Raw genomic sequence first — 26082 nt, forward strand, 5'->3', positions numbered from 1 at the left:
CTTAAAAAATAAATATATAGAGAAAAAGAGTCTGTGTGCTGATGATCTTCTTTTGTTTAGTAGGTCATAACATGAGTATTACAGTTTTTCTCAGTGGCTTTGGTACATTTCTCAGATCAGAATTTAAATTCTCAAAACTACTTGTTCAATCTTCACATCATTGTGTCACTAGTGGACATCAAAAAGCAGTTTCTCATTTCTTTGAACAAGTTGCAAATGCTTTGGTACATCCATGCAAATGATTATGTACAATTCTCTGCTGTTTCCTTCATTATCAAGTGCTTATGTCATGTTGATCAAAATGTATTATAATGGGCCTCTGTTGAATAGTCTCACCCTCCACAACATTTAGGCATTAGTTCATCACATAAGTCTTCACATGCAAAATGGTTGGACATGTTGTCAGAATATGTCAGTCATATTTCTGCACATTTCCATTAGACTTTTTTTTTACTGCACTGCATGTAGTTTCCCCTATGTTCACATTTCTACTTTTGTTTCTTCTTTGTGCTATGCAGTGCTGTCTTTTTCTTTCTGCATTGCAATGTCTGTCCACAAATTAAAGTACAAACAGTGAATGCGTCCACTGCTTTAAAGTTACAGTACATGAATTACTCGGATGACTCTTTGTTGCAGGACAGCAATAAATGGAATAAACTCAAATCTTCTGGTTGTCTAGGGGAGAATGGGGTTGGTTGTCACACAGGTTGGTTGTCACACTCGTTATATCTCGGCACCAGAGGGCGCTGTCTCTCAAATTGTGGTATTGAAATTTCCAGAATTAGGATCAGAGCTCACCTACATAGTCTTCTCTGGAGTAAGACAGCTGAACTTGAGGTGAGAGGACTTCTTGTGTTTTTCATGTCTAGTTGTAAATATTCAGCTACTCAGTATTTTTCTTCTAGGCTTTTAAACGATGGGTTTATAACAAAACAAGTGTTACCCTTACAGTGTGAGGGGAAAGTTATAGTTTAGATTTTTATTAGCTAGCTAACTAGTTGTTAAATGGTTGTCAGCCTTGAGGCATTCTCTATGTTGGTAAAATCATGCATGATGAAATTAGTTGGAGTGCACAGACCCTACATTTGTCATCATCACTGTAACCCAGACAGTGACTGCGTGTAGCCTAGTTGAGTAGGCCATTATTGTTAGGCCTATTTGTTTTGTTCTTTATGTTGTTATATAGGCTGGCCTAAAGATGTGTTTCCTGTTCATGGTCCTTGCTCATTTTATGTTAAAATGCATTAAATTATGTAGGCCTATCACTTGTCAGTGCAATTAAACTTTCAAATTTAGTTCTGCCTTCTTGCCTTTTTAAAAAGATATTCCCATTAAAATAACATTGTGATAACCAACCCCATAGTGTTTGACAACCAACCCCGTCAGATTGTCAGAGTGTCTTTGATAGTTAATTGCCTCTTTGTTACAATGAGTTGGAAAATAAGAGGGATACACATTTCAAGCCAACACCTTAAGCTTCAATTTAATGTAGGAGACTATTAATGACTATGTAGAATGACTATTAATAGATGTTTTGATGATGAGCAATCATCAAAATAGTAAAAAATGTGACAACCAACCCCGTTCTCCCCTACATTCAGAATCTTCCTTACTCTTTCTGTATTCTTTAATGTTGTCATCAGACACAGAACAATAGTCTGAGCCTGTCAGACACTCAGTAGACTCATGTGATCAGGACCATTTGACCCCAGGGATAACAGTACAGCCTGTTTCCCCACAGGAGCAGAACCTTCTGCTCCCATCAGTCATGTCAACTCAAAGACATGTTCAAACTAAACAAAACAACAAACAGATTGTGAAGAATACATCCATTTAAATTAAAGACTTCAACACATTCAACTAAAACCTAAGAACAAGACGAGATGTGATGGCACAGCTTCTCACGGTTTCACATCTTATCTTTCAGATGATATTGTTGACTTACCCTCACAGTTGCTCGACCCTGTTGCCAACCGAAGCTAAATTTAGCCTCCGAGTTATCACAGAGAGTGTGAAATGAAGCTTCGTCGCACGTGTCTTTAACTGTGATGATAAGCAGAAGATGAAAGGGAAAAAACAGACATTAAACATCTCTGTGTTTGTCTCAAGAGGAGGTAATGACATTTTCTGTGAATTGAGCGAGACGTCTTCAGGTTTGAAGTGTTTCTCACAACAATCAGTGATTCAACTTTTTTTTCATTTTCACAACAGGAAAGAAAGAAAGAAAGCAGACCCAGGTTCATTTCACTCAGTTTGTCTATTTAATATATAAAATACGGTAAAACATACGCAAAAGGGTAAGGTCTCAAGGGACTTGGATACTTTGGTACAACAAACACTTTTTTGTAAAAGCGGTATAGAATTTCAATAACATATCAGTGCATACTTTGTATATGAAAATATACACAAACTGTATATCATTCTCAAAAAAACAACGAAAAGAAATATTTTCTTTACAACAAAACCCAAAGCAGACTAGCTCAACACAATATATTAGCTATAAATTTCATCTTTAGTATTTCATATGCTACATTATTCTGAGTTGTTGTCAAACTCACTTGTGATGCATGTCCTTTATCATTACTGTGTGTAACAGAAGTTTGGTTGTTACCTGTATCCCATGCATTTACATTATTCAATTTTTATGAATTACTAATTTCAGTTGTTTCCCGTTTTTTTTTATAAATATATTCTATATCTTAATTAAAATTGCAGCATTTAACTGGTATTTCCTTCATTGCATTTGCTAATACCACAATAACTGATCGTGCAATTTTCAGCAAGTTGTTTAAAAAAAGGAAACCAGTACTATATGTTTATGATAAGGAAGATAAAATAAGAGAGAGAGAAATCAAAACTGTCGACTATCCTACACAAAATAGCAATAAAATAAAAGCTCCATAATAATATCATCATAATAATAATAGACAATGGAACTGTCACCAGCACAAATTAATCCAAAAATAGTGAGATTCTAAAAAACATTGTACACGACGAGTAACAGGGGTGCAGGTTTCGTTTCTCATATAGATTGTCTTGTGACTACACGGCTAGATTGGACAGAGAACCTTTTTGTACATGAGCGACCCTCAGCCGGTGTGGTGTCACATTTCAGTCGACCATCAGCGCCCACAAACACAAACTCTTCACTAGAATAATATTATTATCATTATTATTATTATTATTATTTCAATAGAAAAGACTGAGAGGTCAACAGATCATTAACTCCGTCTGAAGGAGGAAACGGAACAGCTCCATCCTCAACTTTCTGAGGATTAAACTTGTTTGTTTTCAATTTTAAAGATTGATGCAACGTTAATGACTTCATGGTAACTCTGAAGCTTCAGCCAGCAGCCTGTTAGCTTAGCTTAGCATAAAGAACGGAAACAATTATTTACAAAAATGCTAAAAAAAAGGCAGATATCTTTGAATTTAAAGTTCCTGTGAGGAACTTTCAGATTGCCGGGATTGTGTGTAAGTCATGTTGTCTGAGGAAAACTCTTTATCAGTTTTTAATATAACAGTCAAATGTAAATCTCGTGGAGAATTATCATCATGTATCAAAAGCTGTTACTGCAGCGAGCTTAATTGGACGCCTACCCCCATGGCATGTGTTAAAAATGAAGGTGTTGAAATGATTGGGGTTGTCACTGACGGTCTCATTTGTAATTGATGGTTGGAGAAAGACGTCAATATCAATTTCAGTCTTTTTTTAATTACAAGCTAAAACTCCTCACAGGAGCTTTAAATGAGTCTCTATTCTCACTTGTTAATGCACTTTTTCAGTCTGCTCGAGTGAAAACCTGAGAAGAAATGTAAAAACTAGTTTAAATAAAGCAAATAATACATGTTTACTTCTTGGCTACAGTTTTTTTTAAGTTATATTTTTGAGCATTTTTGCCTTTATTTGATAGGACAGCTGAATAAAGACAGGAAATGTAGGGAGCAGAGAGCAGGGGGAAGAGGCTGGGAGTTGAACCCGCAACCGCTGTTACGAGGACTAAAGCGGGGCGTGCGCTTGAACGGCTAGTCCAACAGCGCCCCCTTTTGTGTATTTATGAAAGTAAGTGCGACTTAGTAAACAAATCATGATGTTAATGAAGCATGTGGTGTAAACATCCACTTCAAATTGAAGCAATAAAAACATCTGATTCTCAATAAACCCAGTTTGAAATGTTTGCATAACACTACTGGATGGAAATGTAAATCAATATTTGTATCTTTTATTTTCTGAAATTATGGACTTCACTAAATGTTGCTAAGCTAACCTGCTTCTGGCTTCAGCATCCAATGAACTGAATAGACACGAGTGAGGAGAGATCATTCAACCTCAGGTATGAAAGTGAATCAGCACATCTCGCAGAACAGTCAAACCTGTTCTTTTAACAGTTAAAGAGTCAAATTTTGTTCTCAGGGATGATTGGGAGAAGAGGAAGTTGAAGAAAGCAGAGTGAAAAGCTACCACACTGTCGAGAGAGAGAGAAGGACGGAGAAATGACCTGTGTGAGGTCAAAATGAACCACACCGGAGTGAAAATGCAACACTGGGATTATTCCACGAATCAACAGTGTCGCTGCAAAAACGCTGGTTTGGTTCTGCGGTGGGCCGTGACGGAGCAACATCAACTCACAAAGGCGTCAATGTGTCCACTCCCTCGTCTTCACCTACACTGATTTCAAAGTGTAGGGTGAGTTTGAGCCACGTTGTAAACAGTCTTTAACACCAGCCTGCACTTTGAGCATCGTCTCACTGGATGAAAAGTCAAGCAATCAGGAGAAACGTTCTATCTGTAGGCTAAAAACAACCCGTGCACACACACTCACACACTAACTTGAAATGGTTCAGACAGTTTGTACTAGAAAACATACGATTAAACAACAAACACAGCACTTTGTAGCCAATTTTTTGACTTCATTTCTAAGTGAAAAAAGGCAAAATCTGTGTCTGCTTAACGTGAAAAAGATTAAAGATGATTCTCAAAGAAGTGATTTATCTCTTAACTACACTACGAGTGAATGGCAGTGTCCGTATCATTCCATGTTCAGGTGTTTATGGACGACTTGTCTTTGATTGTGGGTTCTTTTAAAAAGTGTGGTTAGGAGAATATGATGACACCACAACCAAGCAGGCCTCTGTGAGTGAGGGACAGAAAGTGCACACACCATCAACACGAGCATAAAATAGGTTTACTGAAACGAGTCCGATCCACCAGCACGGCCGAGTGCGGCGGCGTTTACCCCTGCACATTTCAAATTCACACTCATATATGCAAACAGATCCACTGAGAATCAACACATTGCTTGTTTTTAGGGATACCTAGCAAAGTCTATGCAAATATATTCATATGTACATACACGTCGTTTGAAGCTGAAAAGCTATTTTTACTCTGTCGCCAACTGAAGCGGTAGAAATATAGAAAATGTCTTTTTCCTTTCACTTTTTCCAAACACGGCAGAGAGCTAAGGAGAGCTAGAGAGAGCTAAAGAGGACATCAAAGCTTTTGTATAAGGAGTGATTTTTATACAAAGTCAGAATTCCCTACTTCAGGACGACTAACAGACCTTCAAAACAGATTTTTTTTTTAAATACCAACAGAGAAAGAACACTTGGACTGAAAGAACCAAATACGTTCCTACCTCAAAAACAGCCACCAAAGGCTCAAAAAACTCACTATGCATTAAACTGGATGGCATCTACTCCTGGAGAATAAGCTGAGTGATGAATGGCTGGATTTCTGCTGCAACAAATTTTCATCCAGCTTCCAGAGGAGATGAGGAGAGAGGACGGGAGAAGTAGGAGGAAGAGGAGGAGGAGCACCCAGTCTGAGGAGTGGGTGCTGAAGAAGTAGTTCCTAGTTCTGGTTGTTTTTTCAGTCAGTGCGGTTGATGATCTGTGAGCACTCCTGCACCGTGTGCGAGAGGCATTTGGCATTTTTTCTTCTTGTTGCACAGAGGTTGATATTGGCACTCTGGCAGGGGTCGTCCTCTTCTTACCTCAGAGGACCCCGAGTGAGTCTGTTCGCTCAGTGCCAGATTCAGTCCCCACAGACCTGTCCAGATTACGTTTAATCCAAAAGTGCAGTTTGGAAGTGACTTAATGGAAGAATGGACAGCACACAATCCGAGCAATGCTGGATTTCAAAGAATGAGTCATACAGCTAAAGTCCCAGAATGACAACAAGCCACTGATCACACTGCGAACCATGTAGCAGAGCTGGGTGTAAATACATGAAGGTTATGCAGAAACCAAGTGAAAGATAAGTGTCTAACAATAAAAATGACTATAAGGGGAGTCTGTTCAAGCAAGAAGGCTTTCAAATCTACCGTCCTTCTGTTCAAGGGGCCGACCCGGGTCAAAAATCCAGCTGAGCACGAAGCCGTCGTCTCCTCTCGTCGATCCCCACAGGAGTTTATTCTTTTCTGTTTTTTTGGCAAAGCCTCGTAAGTCTCGGTGACGCAGCTGAGTTGAATAATTTCGGACAGAGGCAGATGTGTGATGATAGTGTCACATGGCAGTGAGGTTGGGGAGGGGGGCAGTGGGGGTTTAAGGATGAGAGTGGGTGTGTGTGTTTGTGGGTGTTTAAGTGTCACCAAAACCTCCCTGTGGGTGCTGAGCCTCTATGTGACCCAGGCGTCCAGTCTCATGCGCTTGATGTTTCCTCCCTCCTGCTCCGGCTCGTTAGATGCCCTGAGGAGCTCGGCCGAGGGGCTGAAGTCGGGTGGTAAGGTGCGGCCGATGTTTCCTGTCGCTCCACCTCCGCCACCGCCTCCTCCTCCTCCTCCTGTGGTGCTGCCCCCGCCTCCAGCTGCACCATTGTCGTCACGATCACTGCCTTCGAAGGAGCTGGCATTGCTGCTCACGCTGTCCGCAGGCGAGCGGCCGGTCGGGGGCTCCAGGCACAGCAGGGAGCCCGGGTACTGCGGCGGCGCAGTCAGGATGGCCCCGGCTGATGTAGAGGACGGCGTGGAGGAAGATGGAGGAGGGCAGGGGGTGCTGCGGTCGCGGCCAGGCGAGACGGGCTCCGATTTGATGCTCACGCTGGGGTTTGTGTTGACGGTCAGCATGGCGCCTTGAGGTATGTGAGTCACCGGCCTGAGAACAGGGTCACAGAGGACAGAGAGAGGAAGACAATGAGGGACAGAGTGAAGAGGAAAGGCGAGAAACAAACAGACAAATGATTAACGACTCAACAAAGGCAAATGAGAAGCTGGAAGGTCACTCGCGTCAAGACAAAAACCTCACATTACAAGGCACAGCACCGACAGGGAAAAGCCACACTCCATTGTTTTCAATAATTCAATTCTGAGCCTCTAAAGCAGACGTTCCCCCCACGCTCCCAAAAAAGATCAACAGAACAGCCCAGGAAGCATGAAATGATTCATGTGACAGGGTGGCTCGCAGTGAGGCAGCTACGATGTGATGTGTGAAACAGAAAATAATCTGGGGTTAAAGAGCATGGTGGAAACCAGATCTACGTCTCTTTCCTGTTTGACTGCAGACAGCAGCAGACATGCTGAGGGGGAAGAGTCAGCCAAAAGCGCACAGACACACAGGAAACAGGAAGTGTGATACAGTACCGGCCCAACCACTCATCTCTACCCAAGAGCAGGTTGGACGGAGAGCCAACACTGTGGGGAGAAAACAAAATGTTGTAGCCCAAACCAAAGGGAGAAGGTGGATTAGAAGGCATGTGTGGAGAAAAGTGTCAAACATTATTGCGAGCAGAGTCTTTTGAACAACAGCAATAATGTTAACAATGTCTGAGCATCAGAAACACAAAGGCACTGATGTGTGTCCATAAAAATCTACAAACAGTGTACGGAGCATTTACAAGAATAACAAACAACAACAACGAGCTCTCTACAGATCTGTCCTGCAGAGAGCGTAGAGCGGCCCTCCGGGATTAAAACACATGCAAGTGTGGATGCACGTCAGCCTGGTGTTTTATGCCTTTAGAAGACATTCTGATGCTTGAACTGAGAAAAAGCTTCATAAGTGGGAATGTACGGAAGCCCTGAGAGGCAAGAGGGTCAAACACTCTTGTGAAGAAAATAACTTTCTGGAGTAGGTTTGTTAAAAAAAAATTTTTTTTGTGTAAAACATCGAAAAAAATGTTTGAAATAATTTATTTTTGTTTGTTTTTAATGAAAAATTTGTTATTTTATGTTTATTTTAGAGTGTCAGAAAATCAAGGCATTACTTTTTCTAACCTCTAGAGTGAGAGTAAACTTTAGTTTCTAATCATGGAGGTGGAAAGTAAAACATATGTAGCTAGTTACTCCACACATCTGCGTAAATCAAAGACTTATAGGAACATGAAGAAAAGATTTAAAGCAGAAGCATGCATGGGACTTGAATTAACAAAGTCCACAGTCTGTGTTACTGTAAATTATCATAAAATCCTTCACTTTGATGTTTTTAAAGTTATAACCTGATGATATAAATGTGCCTGCCCACAGGAAACATGTATCTCTCTCGTAGTTTTCCCTTCAAATGCAAAGTGGACTACAAATCCCCCCTACAGACAAGGTCATGACATGTCACACACGCACACACTAGCAGTGGCTGTTCACCTCAGATTGGCAGCCAGACTGGACACCTGGCTAGACAGGTCGCTGCTCTGTTTGTCCACGCCCCACATGCTGTGGACGAGAGGAGAGAACACACTTCAAAGATCTGTGTTCACACGACCAACAACTCTGCAGGATTCAGCTCATGCGGCTCCTGTCGCTCTGATGCAGAGGCTGAACAGCGCTCTTACTTAGAGGACGCAGCGAGTACATACATTACACTTAATTCAAATTAATGGACTCCACAGGTCAAAGTCGTCCTCTTTTTAAAAGTCAAGTGGGACTTTCATTCTGACTTTTCCTCATTTCCTCATATCTGTGAAGGGCTGAGCAGAGCTGTGTTTACAGTAACTGGGATAGCAGCAGTACACATAAAACCAATAAACAAAGGTGTGTGTGTGCCTGATTCTCACAAATATGAATTTCCTAACGCATCAGGAAGTTATGTTTAATGTGTTTAGTGTGTCATAAAATGCAGCTGTTTAAAAACTTTGCCCCAAAATCTGAATCATCTCATTTTACTTGATATTTTATTTACCCTGGATTTACAAACTGTATTTTAACAGTTAATCTATTCATAGGTTTCTGACATTTTGTCCATTATTAAATGTAATATCTCTACAAGTCTTCATGTTTTTATACAGCTGCTTTACCTTTTTTTGCGTGGTGTCCAATTATTTAATAATTTTTTACTTTGATGCCTTTTTAAAACTCTCCTGGTGATTTATGGAATTCAAAGTGAAAGTTTTCCACAGTGTTTACCTGAATTAATACAAAACAAGGAGGTACGTGTGTGTGCATGTCGCTTGTTTAAAAATGTTATTTAAGATCTAGATCTTGATCCATCACAATACACCCTCCTAATGAAATTGTTATCACTAGCAAGAAGGTGTATTAAGTGGATTAAAGACAAACCACCAACAGTAACACAGTGATACAGAGAAATATACAAGGTTATAACAATTGAGAGCCTCTCTGCGAAGTTAAATTTGGCAGCCAGTCTAGTTTATCTAACTTATGAAATTACAGATTTGTTACAAAAAGGTTGAGTTCCTCACAATTTGAACCTTTTTTCATAAATAAGAATTGGATTTTTTCTATCTCTTTTTGCTGTTTTGGCGGGATCCGTTTGCCCTCTCCTTCTCTTAGGAGGGCTTGTGGCATGGTGCCATTTATCTGTTGACCTCTTTACCAATGTGTGTTTTGTTACTTAAACAGCTTATGCAATGAAATATTACTATCTGGTTGCGAGTCTTGATTTGGGGGCTGTTGGGTCATTATCTTATCTTATCTTATTGTTTTGTTTCTGTCTTGTAAATTATTCTAATGCTTTGTCTTTTTCGTCTTGTCTTCTTTGTCTTGTACTGATTTGTATTGTATTTTTTTGTCTTTCTGGTTTCTGATTTTTATTTTTTGTTGTTGTTGATGTCCACTTTGAAAATTAATAAAATATATATACATATATATAAACATAGATACATAGAAATGTTATGTAAAAATTAGTCTTCTGTGTTTAAAATGTGCAAATAGGAGACACTAAGTGAGCAGAGATAAATGAGGAAGGCTACAACACACTGAAGAACTGCTGATATTTGAAATAATGCTGACTTACAACTTTAAAAAAGGAGCAGCAGCTGTGAAGTGACAGACTGAATATTAAGATTAATGGACATTCTCTCACTTGAATGACAGAAAACATTTGTTGTGTTGCTTTTTTAAAAGGGTCTCTCTTTGTTTACTCACATTTCCTGATGCTTTATAAAAAGGCTTCATTAAGTACTGCTTTTGGGTTTCCATGTTGAAAACAGTCAGTAATAAAGAATATGAAGTGTATGTATGGTCTCTGTTATGCAGTTGATATCATAGAGAGAAGATCTGAGGCAGCTGAAGAGCAGATACAGCAGAGATAAATTCAGGTTGATGTCATGAAAAGGCTGAGATGGTGAGATGTTGTGAGAGACCAATTCACTAAGATTAACGTGAATTGCTTGTCTATAAACTCATGGTATGGATATCATGCACGCTGACTGAGGTATGTCAGTAATAAGAAGAGTGTTCAGCAGGAGTTAAAGTTTTACACCGGCCTGTTTAGCAGAAATATGTCAGCCGACACCTCCGTCTCCCCCGACACCTGATGTGAGAGACAATCAGAGAGAAGAGAGGCGAGCGCTGACGTAACAATGACCACAAAGACTTACACCAAGTTGCTGAGTGATGTCAGATTAATTTGTTGCTGCTGCTGTTGTTGTTGTTGCTGTGCTTGCTGCTGCTGTTGTTGCTGTGGTTGTTGCTGCTGCCATGTGGACATACTGGTTGGCAACAAACTACCAGGTGACGCCAGAGCGTGTAAAGCAGTGATGTCTGCACTGGTCAGCTGGTACTCTGAGAGGAGAAGGGAGGGAGAAGTCACAATTTAAAGATTGCAGTTTACGATTTATGGTAGATTTGTTAACCCTCCTGTTATGTTGCAGGTCAAGTTTTATAGTCTATTTTAGGCAATATATGTCAGCTAAATGCAGCATTAAAATCTGGGCAGCATGTGCACTGCAAAAACTCAAAATCTTACAAAGTGAAATTGTCTAATTTTTAGTCAAAATGTCTTATCCTACTTAATTTAAGATACATTTACTTAAAGCTGCTGTGAGGAACTTTTGATTTATATCAATTTTGGCACCCCTTTGTGGACAAAGTGATACCTCTTATCTCTTTTTCTTATCATGCAAAAGGAGTGTTTTCAACAGAAACTTCACCCTTCTGTCTTTTAACAGACAGATGTATCACTCAATGTGATTATTTGCCATGAAAACATGCAAAAAAGGGTGTTTTTAAAGCCAATTGTCAATTATGTGGTCTGACACCTACCCCCTCTGAGTGGTTGAAGGCATTAAAAATGACAACAGAGAAGGTATTGGTGTTGTTGTTTTCTGGTTTTGTTTGTGTTTGAAGGTCATAAAGAGGCATCAGTGTTGGTTTCAGTCTGTTTCTCAGCTGGTGAAAAACTCCTCATAGTGCCTTTAACAAGTAACATTTGAGCATGATAGAAGGACTTATTTTAAGACATCTTAAATATCTTGTTAAGTCAAACAATCTTGATATGATCTTGTTTTGACTTGTAATTTAGAAGAAACAAGTTTTATTTGACATTTCACTTATTTTTCAAGCTGAGATTTTATTTGTAGAAGACGTATAATCTTGATTTAAGACAAACCCTTTACTTGATTGATGTAAATGCATTTTATTGAAGAATCTATCAGAAAACTGCTCCATTGATAAAAGAAAGAAAGAAAGAAAGAAAGAAAAGCTGTTGTTTTTAAGGGTGGGTTACAGTTTTCAGGCACTGTTTCTTCTAAATCAGATAAAAATATACATCCTCAAACTACATGCACACAATGGAACACCTACTTTAGAGCATAGCTGGCTTATCCTAAAAAACAACATGACTGAATATTAGTATATCCAGCTCACTATGAGAAGTGAATATATCTAAAATGAAGAAGTTGACATGAAATTTATAAGTGCAAAAATATTTTTTTGAGTGAAAAAATACTAAATGCTAGCATTCCTGGCTTATTCTGAGACACTAAGTTTAAAAAAAAAAAGGAAAAAATATTGATTAAAATAAGTTTTCCCTGCTAATGTTAAGATCACAGTTTTTTAAATATTAAGTCTTATTGTAATAAATCTTACCAATCAAATTTTCACTTCTATTGGCAGATTCTTTTTGCCTATTTCAAGGTAAAAGGTTGAAATACGTTTTTTTTCTTGATTTCGAGGGGTATTTTTTTCCACTTAGACAGAAGAGGTGTCATGTTAATTTATCGAAATCACTTCATTAAAAATAAGAATTCAAAATGCAAAATAAAATAAATACAAATCAATGTCATGTAAAATTATTGTATTTATATTTAGGTCTTTCCAATGTACATTAAAAAAGTTTTAACGTGAATTTTAATGAAAAACCAGTGAGTTATCCTCTTTGAACCATGATCTGTGAGAATTAAAGAACACCAATGAACTAAATCTTGATTTAAATGGTTAGTAATGGAGTTAAAAATTAGATTAAAATATATGTATTGGGATTTTTTCGGTTCTGACACTTTTTGATAATTGAATATGGCCCGGGTCAAATTGACCCAGGAACATTATTGCTGTTCCAGAGAAAGGAACGTAACAGGAGGGTTAATGCAGGTTGTTTAAGAATCAATAAATACATCAGTCCTTAATTGTGCAGCACCAATTCATAAAACATGTTAGTAAAGACACAGCAGGTCCAGATGGAAACCTTTATCATGTTTATTTACTGGATCACAGAGATGTTTTCTGCTCTCATGTGTGTCTCTTTCTCTTTACTTAAGGATGTCGTGCGATCCGTTTACCTGAGTTGAACGCGGTGGGCATGGCGGAGAATGGCAGTCCCTGTGCCAGCAGGCTTGGTGTTGCCACAGAGACTACCGGCGTGGTTAGGGTTTGAGCCACCTGAACTCCCGCTGCAAGCCGCTGGGCGTTCTGATGGCAGAGAAACATCATTATATTAGTCGCTGCAGAAACCAGCAGGCTGCTTTCACACCTATCCTCGAGCTGAGGTGACTTACTGAACAATGTGAGAGAATTTCTGACATGCTAGGGATGATGATGTGGTTTGATTCGTAATGATGCTCTGAGGCGAGTAAATCTCAAAGTCAGGTGGATTTACTCTCAGGAGGGTTATTGATGACGTGCATCAAAACGGTTTCTTGGTTTTGAAAAAGACGTATTACATTAAAGGCAATTTATTCAACTGTCAGCTAAAGTTAAAGAGTGTGGATAGAATTTTAAAAGATCAATTAGAAACTAGTGGACAGATGATGGGAAGAAAGACAGTAATCTGTGATTTGCAATAAATGTTGTCAACCCCAAATTAACCAGAGAACTCACACGATTTAATGCAGAGAGTCATATGGTAAAAATGTGACAGGTCCCATGGACAAATTCTTTTTGTCATTCCTTGGAGTAATGGAGTTGAAAAATAGATTTAAAAAATGTGCATTGGGATTTTTTGGGGTTCTGACACTTTTGGATAATTGAATATGCTTTGGGTCAAATTGACCCAGGAACATTATTGCTGTTCCAGAGAAATGAACATAACAGGAGGGTTAATACATTTCCGTTTAAAGGATTAGGAAATGTGACCCTAAAGAACGTCTCTGGTACCAAGCTCTAGTAAAGCAAATTAAAAGTGCTGGAGCTTTTTTTCATCTATTTCAGATCTTGTTTAAATTTTGAATTACAGCACAGCTGATGTTACTCATGTTTCCCCAGCGAGCGTCACAAAAGGTCTCACAGTGTAATGCCTGGGTGCACTCACAACACTTAACCATATTTTTATGTTTTCATTTTTCATTTTTAGGGAAGGCTAACAGTGTAGAAACCTGCTGCTTGCTCACCGTTTGAACATTAAGTCAGACATTTAGAAGACAAAATATTCAACATTTCTCCAGCACAGGTGCAGCAGACATGCTGTCAGACCTGTGAAACTGCTCCGATGAGGTTTCATTATTATGAACCTGTCCTGACAGACACAAATCTGTGTAATAAAACAACACTCTGGAGTCTGGTTCGGCTGAATTATATCTCAGATAAAAGCAAACTGACGGCCTTTGTAAGAGAAAAATAATAAAAAGTCTGAATAATAGAAGCCAGAGATGCAATAATTCAGGTCTGGAATTACTCTCATGAATTGTGAGACCTTGTGAATGCAGATCATCCTGAGAGGAAACACTGGGTCTGAGTTATGACTGTAGTGTTGAATTTACGGAGAGAGAGAGAGAGAGAGAGGAGATAGACCGCAGAGACGGCCAGATTCAATTAACTGCCTTTGTGAAGGAGTGAGGCGGGGCGGCAGGGTGAGGGTGATGAAAATGAATCACTAGTCTCTGGAAAATGAGATTCCTGCCCATCAACTTTGAGAGGAAGTGTTAAAGGGACGGACAATCAGCAGCAGAGAGCAGCAACTGTCATCTCTCTCTCTGTTATACTCTATGTAACTGAGACTTTACAGGATAACACGGTCTCTCAATCAGTGAACTGTACCAGCATTTATCTCAACTCATTCTGAGGAATACAATAATTTATTTCCCTGTTTAGACGTTTTTATTCATCCTTTAAAAAAAGACATCTGTACACTGAAGCTTTTGAATATTGTATTGATTGTTGGTTAGCCCAATATTTTAGTGATTATTAACTGATCACTTTGTGTTTAACTGATCGATTTTATTTTAACACAACTTGTCTTGATCCCTGATTAAAATTAAACTAAAGATGAGGAGCTTTATAATCCTCAAATGCTGAAAAAGTTAAAGTTTTTGTTGCCTATGCTTGCAGAAGAAATGCCTTTAATGCAATCTGTTTAAGTACTTTTTTAAACACCTCTGCTTGAATCTCTCGGTGGAAGGTGACGATGAGTCTTGGTGTGAGTGTCAGTAAACAGGGAACATGCTCTGCGGCTCTTTGCACCATGCTCTAGGTGGCGTCATATGATGAATTTAATGAACCTGATTTAAAACGTGTTGACAGTTCTGCCAAAACACAGAGCACTGACAGCAGTGAAGGTTATTCTACGTCGTCGATGAAAAAACAGACATGATCCTAGCACTCTGAAAATGTTGGAACAGCACAACCATGAGCCCTGAGCCACATGCAGTCAGGTCGGGAACAACAGGCGGGATCCCAAGTTATGTCAGTGAAGAGAAACCAAAATGATGAGGAACTCCTGAAGAGTGTTGTAACCATGCTAACAATGTCAGACAGTCGGTAACCATCGACTCATGCCAGTGACTGACGTGAGGAAAAAATCACCTCGTTTACCAACTCCAGCTCATCCTCTGTCTGCAAAGGGTGGTGACAGAGACAGTTACAACTCTGATTTATGCTTAGAGCTACTGTAAAGGTAATAAAGTCATTAAAACATTGATATTAAAAAGACTGACTTCACTTGAGTAGAGCATTTAGTGGCTGTTCAACACAATTTGATAAAAACATCTTTAACACATGATCAAGAAGTCCTTAAACCTGCAACACATGACTTCTTGACTACTTGTTTAAGAAGCACTGACTCAGGGTGCTCCTGCTTTATGTATGTGAACTGAATTATCCCTCCCCGGGATAAATAAAGTATTTCTGATTCTGATTCTGAATGTCAATGTAGTATGGTGCTTCTTTCAACAGCTAGGCTGCTAACAAGTTTTGTCTCTGCTTGCCTAATGAACATTTAGATTTAGATTTAGCATTTGGATTTAACAACATTTTAACTTAATATATTTTTCACAAGAAAATTAAATATGAAGAAGATCACAAATATTCCCTTAAATGTGACATAAAAAATGTAGAGTGAATTTTTAAAAGTCCGTTTTTTGACGTTTTGGAGCTACATGTGGAGAAATGTTGCTGTTATTTTCAGTGTGCACAACTTTACAAACAGCGCCCAATATCCCTCGTGCTTCGTTTTGGTGTTCTGCAGTATCCTTTGGATCATGTTGAGAGCAAAAACACAACTGCTGTAATGTAATCTCAGAATCTATCAGTATGTTTAGCTTTAGTGTGATTCATACCTATTCAACATGTCAGTTATAAACATTGTGTTGCTATGGAAAATATAATTCATGGAAGGAAAAAAAACACAATTGGTTTAGCTTCCGTCATAGGAAACATCTACGTGTTTTTAATGATTAATCGATAACTGATCGTTAACATTTCAAAAGTTTGATCATGGAGAATACTTAAAGTTGGAATCCCTAAAAAGATACCGGCATGCTAAAAAGCTAACACTCTCCTCTTAGCTGTTGTTTCTCAACATCAACCACTTACTACAGGAAGCCCTGAAAAGCTGCCCATCACTCTGAGATTTGGAGTTTAGGAAATATCCTCCTTTAATATACTAGACTTTCCAATATGTCCAGCTGCTAGTTTCTGTGTCTGTCTGTGATTTGAAGGGACGTGATTTTTTTTTTTCCTGCAAAGAGCATCTAGACTGAATGAAAACATTGGAGTCGTCAGCTGTAGTACCCAAACAATGAGCTGAGAGAAGCTACAACGATTAAAAGAGCAAAGAGGAACTGTGGGTGATAAGACTCTCTGGCTTCATTCACTGTGGATGTAAAAGTACCGCAGGTTGAGAATGCACTGAAAACATAACATCTGTACTTCCGTGACAGACAGGTCGACTCCATCTGCGGAGGAAGACTGTAACATGATCAAAAGCTCTGGGACAGATATCGAATGGACCTTATGTGGTCACTGTTTCTGACTCTGAGGTCAAGACTGAACTTTGAGTCTAACAGGAAATAATGACCCGGTGGTGGAGGTTTGGTGGAGCAGGCTACAAGCTGACGTGGGTGCATGCTCAGTTCAAAAGGTAAGCAGAAATCTCATCAGTGTGTCAGTGGGAGCCGGCTGATTCATCCAGCACCTCACTAAGTCTGCCAGAGTAAATAATGAGATGTTGAACGCTGAGAGAGGAGCACACATCTTGGCTCATGGGTTTTGACTAAAAACACAGAACTGATGCCAGCCTTCAACAGACTGTTTATCTTTATTTAGTTCTTGGATTTCATTTGATACATCAATATCAACTCTGAATGTTTTCAAATGGTTTCATCTCACTCAGTCACCAGTGAAGGCTGCTTTCAGATTCAATGAAAATAATTCCTTTGAGTCTTAATGAAACTTCTCGCTTTCTATCATTTCTGTGTTTTCTTATATGTGTGAACAGAGAAATAAAGCCTTGTTCTTTCTCGCTGGTGGTTAAAAACGGTAACTCAAAGCACCATAACAGCACAAGTTCTGCCTGGTTAAGCTCACCATCTGCATGAGGCTCTTTCCACCCTGTGAGGTGATGACTCGAAGGTCTGGCTTGCGGCTGTTGACCATCTGGGGGCTCGGAGGTGGGGGTGGAGATTTGGCCGGAACTACTTTCCCCACACTGTTGCCGTTGGAAACAGTGAGGAGGCCTGGGGAGGCCCTGGCACTGGTGTATCCATTAGCTGCGGGGTGACAGAGGTGTGAATGGACAGAAATCAATAAGGTGAATGCAGACGGCGGGGTACAGAGAGTTGTGTTAAAATAATCCTCCGGCACTTTCTTTCATGCTATTCTGAGACGCTCCAATTTAAAGTCACCGCAGACAGAATAAAACTTTTAACGTCTTGTCATCAAGAGTAAAAATCTGATCTGATAACAGTTTGTGTTGGTGATGATTGGACATGATGTCTAGACAGAATGTACTCCTTCTTTCTAAATCTTAAACTATGTTTCCTTTGAAATGTCAACTTGAGCTCAAATAATAAATCCCATTTTGGAGCCAAGGACTTCAATCAGGTGTTTCATTTTGACATAAATATCAGAGAAAATTAAGGACACACAGTTTCCAGGAAAACAGAGAAAAGTATAAAGATCCATAACGTGTCATATCGCGGTAAAGGCTTCTGCACACTGAGTCTGTTTTTTCCAGATCTGTGATCCATTACCCACAGAAACCTTGCACACTGGGTCCGATGCTTTTATTTTGCTATTCATTCTTTGCAAAGCTCGCGGGAAGCTGCTTGCTGAAAAAATGAAAACACTGGGTCCATCCACTCCTGCAACAAGACGAGAGCAAGGAGAGTTTAACCCATGGGTCCCCAAACTTTTCAGGCCGCAATCCCCAAAATGTAGGTGCCAAAGACTCATGATCCCCACTGTCCCTCAAAGCGATTTAATTGGGCTTCATTTAGCTGGTCGCAGAAATGTAGCCCACCTATATGAGCATGTGGCTGTGTTTCCTGTGCTGTTATGAATTAACCTACTGCTACTGATGCTTTTGATAATTAACTGTTCACTAACCCTAAACTTAGGAGTCATCTTGCAGCAAAGAAAGGCAGAAAACTTATTACATTTTCTATTTTCAAGGTTTTATTTCAAGTTTAGCTACTATTCATGTCGATATTTTTTACTATAACGGGTAAAATATTTTAATTTTAGATAACTAAAAAAAAAAAATTCTCACGACCTCCCACGACCTCCCATTTTTGTCTCGCGACCCCCCCAGATGCCCCGACCCACACTTTGGGAACCCCTGGTTTGACCTACTTTTAAAAAAGATGTTGAATGATCCTGATCGCTTCCAGGTATGTTTCAGGATGTCAGGGGTCCAGTTTGACATGGAACCACACATTAAAAGGAAGACCACCAATTACTGCAAAGCAGCTGATCCTGAACAGCAGCTAGCAGCATGTTTGAAGTAGGACACACGCACAAGTAATCCAAAAATGTGCCATCTGAAAAGTGTGTATAGACACCTGGGTCTGTGGATACTCAGGCAAGATTGTAGTCAATGTTTGTGCATGTTTTCTTATCTGACAACACTCACAGGACCTTTTTCAATGAATTGGAGGGATGTGAAAAAAACGCAAAAAATTGAACCTGTTCCAAAAAGGTAGCGTGCAAACATAACCGACAGAACATGAGATCCTATTTCGTTTGAAACATCAGCTAAAGAAAACAGACTCAGTATGCACAGGCCTTCAGTGTTCTATAAAGCTGACTACATGTCTGAGCAGTAGCGCCACATATCCCATGTATATGTGTTGATGATGCTGGTGGCATCCCCTGAGCCCTAAAGACAATCACACACGATACAGAGGAGGAGAGAAGCTTTGGAATATATTCTTGACTACAGGCCGGGTAACAGAGGACAAAAAAGAGGGAATAAATAAAGAATAAATCAGTCTCTAGATATTGGGAGGTGTAGCAGTACTCACGGACTGGACTTGGGCATCCTCCGTTTGAATTATTCAGGTCACCTCCAAGAAGAGCTCCTATGAAAAAAAGAGACTTGTGTTTAGAGCAAAAACAACACTCTGACAGGTGACACAGTTGACACACAGACTCTCCAAGGACAGCCTTTTTCATTTGCTCAATATTAAAAATATCAGACACATCCTGTCTCAGAGCGACGCAGAAAAACTAGAGCATGCAGTTGTTACTTCCTGGTTGGATTGTTGTAAATCCCTTTTATCAGGCTGCCCTAAAAGTCTCTAAAGACTCTTGAGTACTGACTAGAACTAAGAAGAGAGAGCACATCGCTCCTGTGTTAGCTTCTCTACACTGGCTCCTTATAAAATCTCTAAAAATAGTATGGGAGGTTGAGCCTTCAGCTATCAGGTGCTTCTCCTTTGGAATAATCTATCAGCCAGGGTCCGGGAGGCAGATTAGCCTATCTACTTTTAAGAGTAGGTTTCAGACTTTCCTTTTTGATAAATCTTATAGTTAGAGCTGGCTCAGGCTTGGACCAACTCTTAGTTATGCAGCTATAGGCTTAGACTGCCAGGGGAACTGACACACTGGGATCCTGTCTTTCCCTCTCTCTCCTCTGTCTGCCTGTACTTGCTCCTTGTCCCATTAAAGTTACTAACCATAGACCTTTCTGGAGTCCCTGAGCTCCCTTGTCTCGTGGGTTCCTCTGAATCACTTCCGTAGACGTCCTGCTGCTGTGGACGTGCCAGACTCCAGCTGCTACAACTACTACTATCCGTCTCATCACTATAATATCTCTCTATCACTCTTTCCAACCCAGACACAGTCTCAGCAGATGACTGTCTAACATGTGTCTGGTTCTGCTGGAGGTTTCTGCCTGTTAAAGGAAGTTTGTCCTTGCCGCTGTAACTTGCTAAATGCTGCAAAGTGCTCTGTTCATGGTGGATTAAGATGAGGTCAGACTGAGTCCTGTCTGTAAGATGGGACTGGATCTTATCCTGTCTTGATGTTGGGTCTTTGTTAATGATAAAACATAGAGTACGGTCTAGACCTGCTCTGTTTGTTAAGAGTCTTGGGATAACATTTGTTGTGATTTGGTGCTATATGAATAAAGATTGATTGATAATTGATTGATATCAGACTTTTACTGTAGGTTAGTTATGGAAACTTGTCAGTTTTCCTTTGATGCTTTACATCTCATATCCAGTAATGTGACTTCTACACATGCGCACATCGTTGAACCAGTATAAGTACCAGCACATGTCACACATGCAGATTAGTCATGTGCAGAGGAACTCGCTCTGCACCCCGGGGAGCTCAGCAGCTCTTTTCATGTAACGATGAGGAACTCAACGACTTTGATCAGCTGACACTAACGTCCCACATGGATCTTTGAGGAGCAGAGAGGACAGAGATGCACAGGCTGTAGCTGAAGGTTGCTCACCTGCACTGGCTGGTCGCTGTGGCAACCCAGGAGACACTGTATTTCTCTGAAGAGCCGGTTGCTGCGGCGACAGGAGGTGGGTATCCGTGAGGGTTGATGATGTAACGTAGGAGGTAGTTACCAGTGCGTTGCCAGGGTTACTGAATTGCAGTGTGCTTTGATTGGACGACTGGACGGTGACTGGCATGGAGAACGTCTGGGGCGGGGCCGCCGTCTGCTGCAGAGAAACAAAAACTCACTTTTAGTTTGTAGATCGTGCAACAACACGCACAAACTGAATCTTTGATGTATCAAATACAAAACCGAACACCTTTCACACACGCTTAATTGATTTGATGATTTTTCTACAAGCTACATAGCGGACCCCGTAATACCGTATGAGCCAACGCGTAAGTTGTGATCCTGTAGAAGAGGTTCACTGTGTGTTCCAAATGCAAGGGGTCTGAAACTCTGGAACAATCTGCCTGAAGAGATCATGTCTGATCTTCTCTCTCTTTTTTTTTAAGTTATATTTTTGTGCATTTTTTGCCTTTATTGATAGTTCAGCTGCAGTGAGACAGGCAATGGGGGAGTGGAGAGTGGGGGAAGACATGCAGCAAATGGTCGTGGCCATGTGATGGTTGAACCAGTGACCTATGCTTAAGGACTATAGCCTCTGCGTATGGGGCGCTTAGACCACTAGGCCACCAGCGCCCTGTCTGATCTTCTCTTAAAGCATACTTTTATCGCAGAGCCTTCCCTGATTTTACCTGAACTTTCTTTTATTTTTTTACTTCAGTTTAACGGTCTAAAAAAAACAACAGATGAAGCCTGGGAGAGATTCATCAAAATAATCTATACATCATCTTTCTGTCCGCGGCATGTTGCTGTACAATTTAAGATAGTTCACAGGCTACATTGGTCAAAGGTGAGACTGTTCAAAATGAGGCCTGACCTGGACCCTACTTGTGATTGGTGCAAACAAGCCCCTGTAAGCTTGCTCTATATGTTCTGGACTAGCCAAAGACTGTCATTTTTGGAAATCTATTTTTGATACTCTTTCTAAAATTTTAGAGCTGCCATTAGACTCATCCCCTCTCACTGCCTTATGTGGTATCATGCCACATGATATGCATTTTAATAGTTATAAGAGCAACGCACTGCACCTTGTTAGACAGGCGCATTATACTGCTGAGGTGGAAGGACCCTAGATAATAATAAGATAATAAGAGATGCTCTGTTCAAGGGTCCACTCTAAGATTTTATGGAACCTGGCAGCCTTTTTTGACTTTTGTTAAAAAGATGGGTGCAGAGAATGTAACATAATTCATATCTTCTTTCCCTCTGTGTCAGCTCTGTGTGCTGACTGATACTGATGTGTGATGACTGACATTAGCTCCATGTGGTGTGTCTTCAAGTGTAGGTGGGTTCAAGGGTTGGGTTTGTTTTTATGTTTCTCTGTTTTTCTCTGTACTCTATTTTGATGCCACATAATTTGAAGGGGTAGGATTAGATAAGTTTTAACTTCTTCCTACTCCTTTTCGCACATGTAAAGTAAATGGTTTCACTGCTTGCAAATGGAACTGATTGATTTTGTTTCTTTTGTATAACTATTTCCTTTTTTTCTTGTATGTTTGTATAACTATTTCTTCTTTTCTACTTGTATGTTTTATTTTCTATTTTACTTTTACATGTTCGAAATAAAGACATCAAATTAAATCAAATCAAATATTGTATTTTCTACAGCTTTGTACATTTTAAAAATCTTTAATAAAACAACCTTGTTTAAAAAACTACAACATGAAAACAGGAGCTTCCCATGTTTGGCAGAGGAATCCTGCAAAACACAAAAAGCTGCCATGTAGTCGAAACAAATTGTTCTGCTGTTCAAAGAGAACTGATCGAGTTGGACTTGTTTGAAAATGTAAAAGCATCAACCTCTGAAAAGTTGCCTTAAAATGGCCACATACTGTATGACTGTGTCCAAACAAGTGTTTATCTATCTGTTATCTCCTGTGATGATCAAAAGTTTCAGCTCATTCGTGTTAAAAAAAAAAAAAGGTGTGAAACAACCACAGAGTCTTAGAGGAACTTCACACCAGAAGCTGTTTCCTGTGAGGCACAGGAACACAAACACAAGAAAATAACAGAGTAATATTTGACCAATAACTCTGCAGATAAAACTCTGTAATTAAATCATTGAATGCTCGCTGGCTGACTTACTCCGTAGCGTTTGAAGAGGACATCCAGGTCCTCTGTGGTCTTGCGGTACTTGTCATCGTTTAGAGGACTCTGGTCAATGGAGTCTTCGCCATCCGGCTCTGGACTGTCACAACCGTTAAAGCCTTTCTTTCTTAAAGTCTGAAAAAAATTAAGAAACAATGTTAGAGGAGAGGAAACTTGATCCCAGTCAAGGCAGCTGAACCGATCCTTAATTTTACCCAAGTGTGAAGAGCTACTAATTAAGAATTTGACACTTTGATTAAACAGTCACCATAAATAAAACACTGAGGGTCCTGATAGAAAGGTTTAAAGTTAATAAGTTTTAGTTATTTAAATGATTTTAAAAAGTTAAGTGGACTAAGACAAACTTCAAGACTTCCTGACTAGAATAGAAACCTATCAGATCCGTAGCCGTGACGGACCAGACACAGATCTGGGGCAATTTGGCCATTTGAGAGAAGATGATCACTCTTGAGGGAGTTTCTGGGACTACAAAGTCGCCCCAACTCTTTGCATTTGTTTGGTGTTCCAGGGTATTACTTCTTTTCTAGCTCACAAACATTTTGTACGGACACGCTACATCAAAACAACATCCAAATGTCATTCTTAATGTATTTACTTGAACCCTAACACTGCTGATGGGATGGATTTACCTCGATGATGTCTGCGTTGGTCCGGCTCTCGTGAGGCTCGTTGTACTCTGTGTATTTGAGCAGGACCTTGTCCATGTCAGTGCTGGCGTACTGGAACAGCTTGTTTGCATGATTAAAGATGATCAGAGCGATTTCGCAGTCACACAGAACACTCAGCTCGTAGGCCTTCTTCATCAAGCCGAACTTTCGCTTTGTGAACGTCACCTGAGAGAGACAAGAGAAAAGATGGCGGGAGGCAGAAAAGCTATCAGAGTTTTGTATAAACAGAGTTCAATAATCAGTCAAATCCTCAGGAACACAAGCTGATTTTTTTGTGTTTAAAATATTTCTCTGAACAAGTTTCTGTTTTCATTCTCAGTGTCAAAACATTGGTATTCAGCTGACAGCAGAGGGATCTTTGCTTAGCTCAAAACTAAAAGGATCTAGTCTTCTAAATCACACTTTAAAAAAATAAAAGATGTTGACCTGTGAATAATCTTCCGAGTGTCTAGTGATGCAGAAACAATGTGACGTCAGATGAATCACAAACATTCGTGGAAGAAAAATAAAACTCCCATTAGTTGATCTTTAGCTGCCAGAACAAACACAGGAGTCGGTCCTCAGCATCATTAATGAAGCGTCTTTGTTTTTGTGGATCTTTTATGACTCATGACTATTTGCACTTCAGTGAAATGAAAGCGTCAAACGTTTAGCTCTTGATGTTGCACTGAATACCTTCAAACTAACAGAATGGGACTTAAAGAGTTACATTTTTAAGGATACTTTTGTTGACTGACGTCTTTAAGTTCAGTGAAGTTGTAGATGCTAATAAACCTGCTGCTCATACAAACAATCACTTTGGTTTAACTGAGTATCACACTGTGGCAGCATTAACAAAAACACATGAGATGCACCATATTACATTTAGCGCTATATCTGATAAGCCAATATTATAAAACTCATTTCAGCTGACACAAACACTGATAAATAAACATTTTTTGACACTGTGAAGAACACTAAGTTGTGCTGTGATGAAATGGAAGTCAGATCTCCCACTGCCAGTCAGAATGTGGACCTCAGAAGTGATTCGTCTCATGTCTAATGAAAAAATAACTTTCTCATTAAGGAGTATTTTTTAACATTTTCTACAAAACATGACAGCCTTTTCTTTACTATGGGAAGAAATTACCACCTAATGTGATTCAACAACTACCCATGTAGGGGCCATAATGTTGATTTTCATGTCTTATTTGTTAATCATGATAATTTCCTTTTTATGGTTGACTTAATTTCCGGTTTGAGTTCATGAGTGTGGTTTACCTTTTATCTACCTGTTCAGTTGTGTGGTGGGAGGCATACAAAGAGGGTGAGTGGGTTTCAATATTTTTTGTTGACTGCCATTGCCATCGCCACTGTCATCGCCACAGTCGTTTATTTAGATCTTTTTTGGTATTGAATTATTTGTGTTTTGTTAATAAATAGAACCTTTTCATGGACTATGATTTTGATTCAATCTGAGCTGTTCAAACCATGTGTTATGTAAGTGGTATAAAGGTGACTGGAGTTTTGGGTTAAGACATATAATTAATTTACTTGTATATTGATAATGCCAAATTTATATTTATGTAGTATTATTACATAAAGTCAAAAAATAAAAATAAATATAGACTTAAACAGTCTTAAAAAAGAGATTTTTAATTTATATGTTGGTATAAAATAATGATGATAATAGTTATAATAATAATAATTTTATTTATGAAGCACACAAAGCAAGGTCAAAAATGAAATGTATTTTAAAGCTAGGGTTGGTAAGAAAACACCAAAACGTTATCATAGTGAAAGATAGAAACACAACCAAACATGAAATGTACACGCAGGAGGCGGGCTGAACGGCAGGACAGGATTTGATTGGTTTCATAATTTGGATCCTGATGGCAGGGATTGGTTGGTGTTTTCCCAGGTTTACTCCGGCTGTAGATAGCGGCTTTTTCGCTCTTTTTTTAAGAACACATTATGTATTGATTGCCATCGGGACATAAAGATCATTTTAACCAGTATAACAAATCTAAATCCAACTACCAACCTCAGCTTTAAAAGACAAAATTAATTGAAAAGAACTCAGAGGTAATAGACTTATTATAAAATATCTATTTTTGAAACGGATAAAACTCAAGTTAAAAAAAAAATGTAACTTGAAAAATGTATAAGAAGAAGGGCTGGGGTTTAATTATAGTTCATTCTTCCCACTACTTAAAAAACACCTTAAATAGAATTTATATTAGTGATGAAACAGTTTTTTATTGTTTGTAAAGTTTGCTTTCTTCTGTCCGTCTTTCTGTTTGTTTTCAAGTTGTTCTTTGTTACATGTCAGGAATGAATACTTTTAATTTAATTAAAGTGGGTGGGTATGATTAATAAAAGTAGATAGAAATTTTTATATCTACCCGATACCAATAATTAACATTTT

At 39.3% G+C, this 26082-nt stretch overlaps 1 protein-coding gene across 5 annotated transcripts in view; it reads right to left on the reverse strand.

Annotated features, from left to right (window-relative positions):
• Nucleotides 1–2238: 2238 nt before the first annotated feature.
• LOC117828157 (myocyte-specific enhancer factor 2D homolog) overlaps nt 2239–26082 on the reverse strand; it is a 42334-nt gene continuing 18490 nt past the window's right edge. The window contains exons 3-11 of one of the 5 annotated variants that reach the window (XM_034705165.1): nt 23637–23840; nt 22984–23121; nt 20782–20998; nt 19343–19399; nt 17406–17587; nt 12947–13076; nt 10769–10952; nt 8574–8642; nt 2239–7628 (exon numbers count right to left, since the gene is read on the reverse strand). In XM_034705165.1, coding sequence (XP_034561056.1) covers nt 7472–7628; nt 8574–8642; nt 10769–10952; nt 12947–13076; nt 17406–17587; nt 19343–19399; nt 20782–20998; nt 22984–23121; nt 23637–23840 — 1338 coding nt within the window. In that variant the 3' untranslated portion in view covers nt 2239–7471. The remainder of the gene's footprint in view (nt 7629–8573; nt 8643–10768; nt 10953–12946; nt 13077–17405; nt 17588–19342; nt 19400–20781; nt 20999–22983; nt 23122–23636; nt 23841–26082) is intronic. The other 4 variants (XM_034705160.1, XM_034705161.1, XM_034705164.1 and 1 more) reach the window with 4 other exon arrangements.

This window comes from Notolabrus celidotus, chromosome 16 (genome assembly GCF_009762535.1).
Source record: "Notolabrus celidotus isolate fNotCel1 chromosome 16, fNotCel1.pri, whole genome shotgun sequence".
Classification (NCBI taxonomy): Eukaryota; Metazoa; Chordata; class Actinopteri; order Labriformes; family Labridae; genus Notolabrus; species Notolabrus celidotus.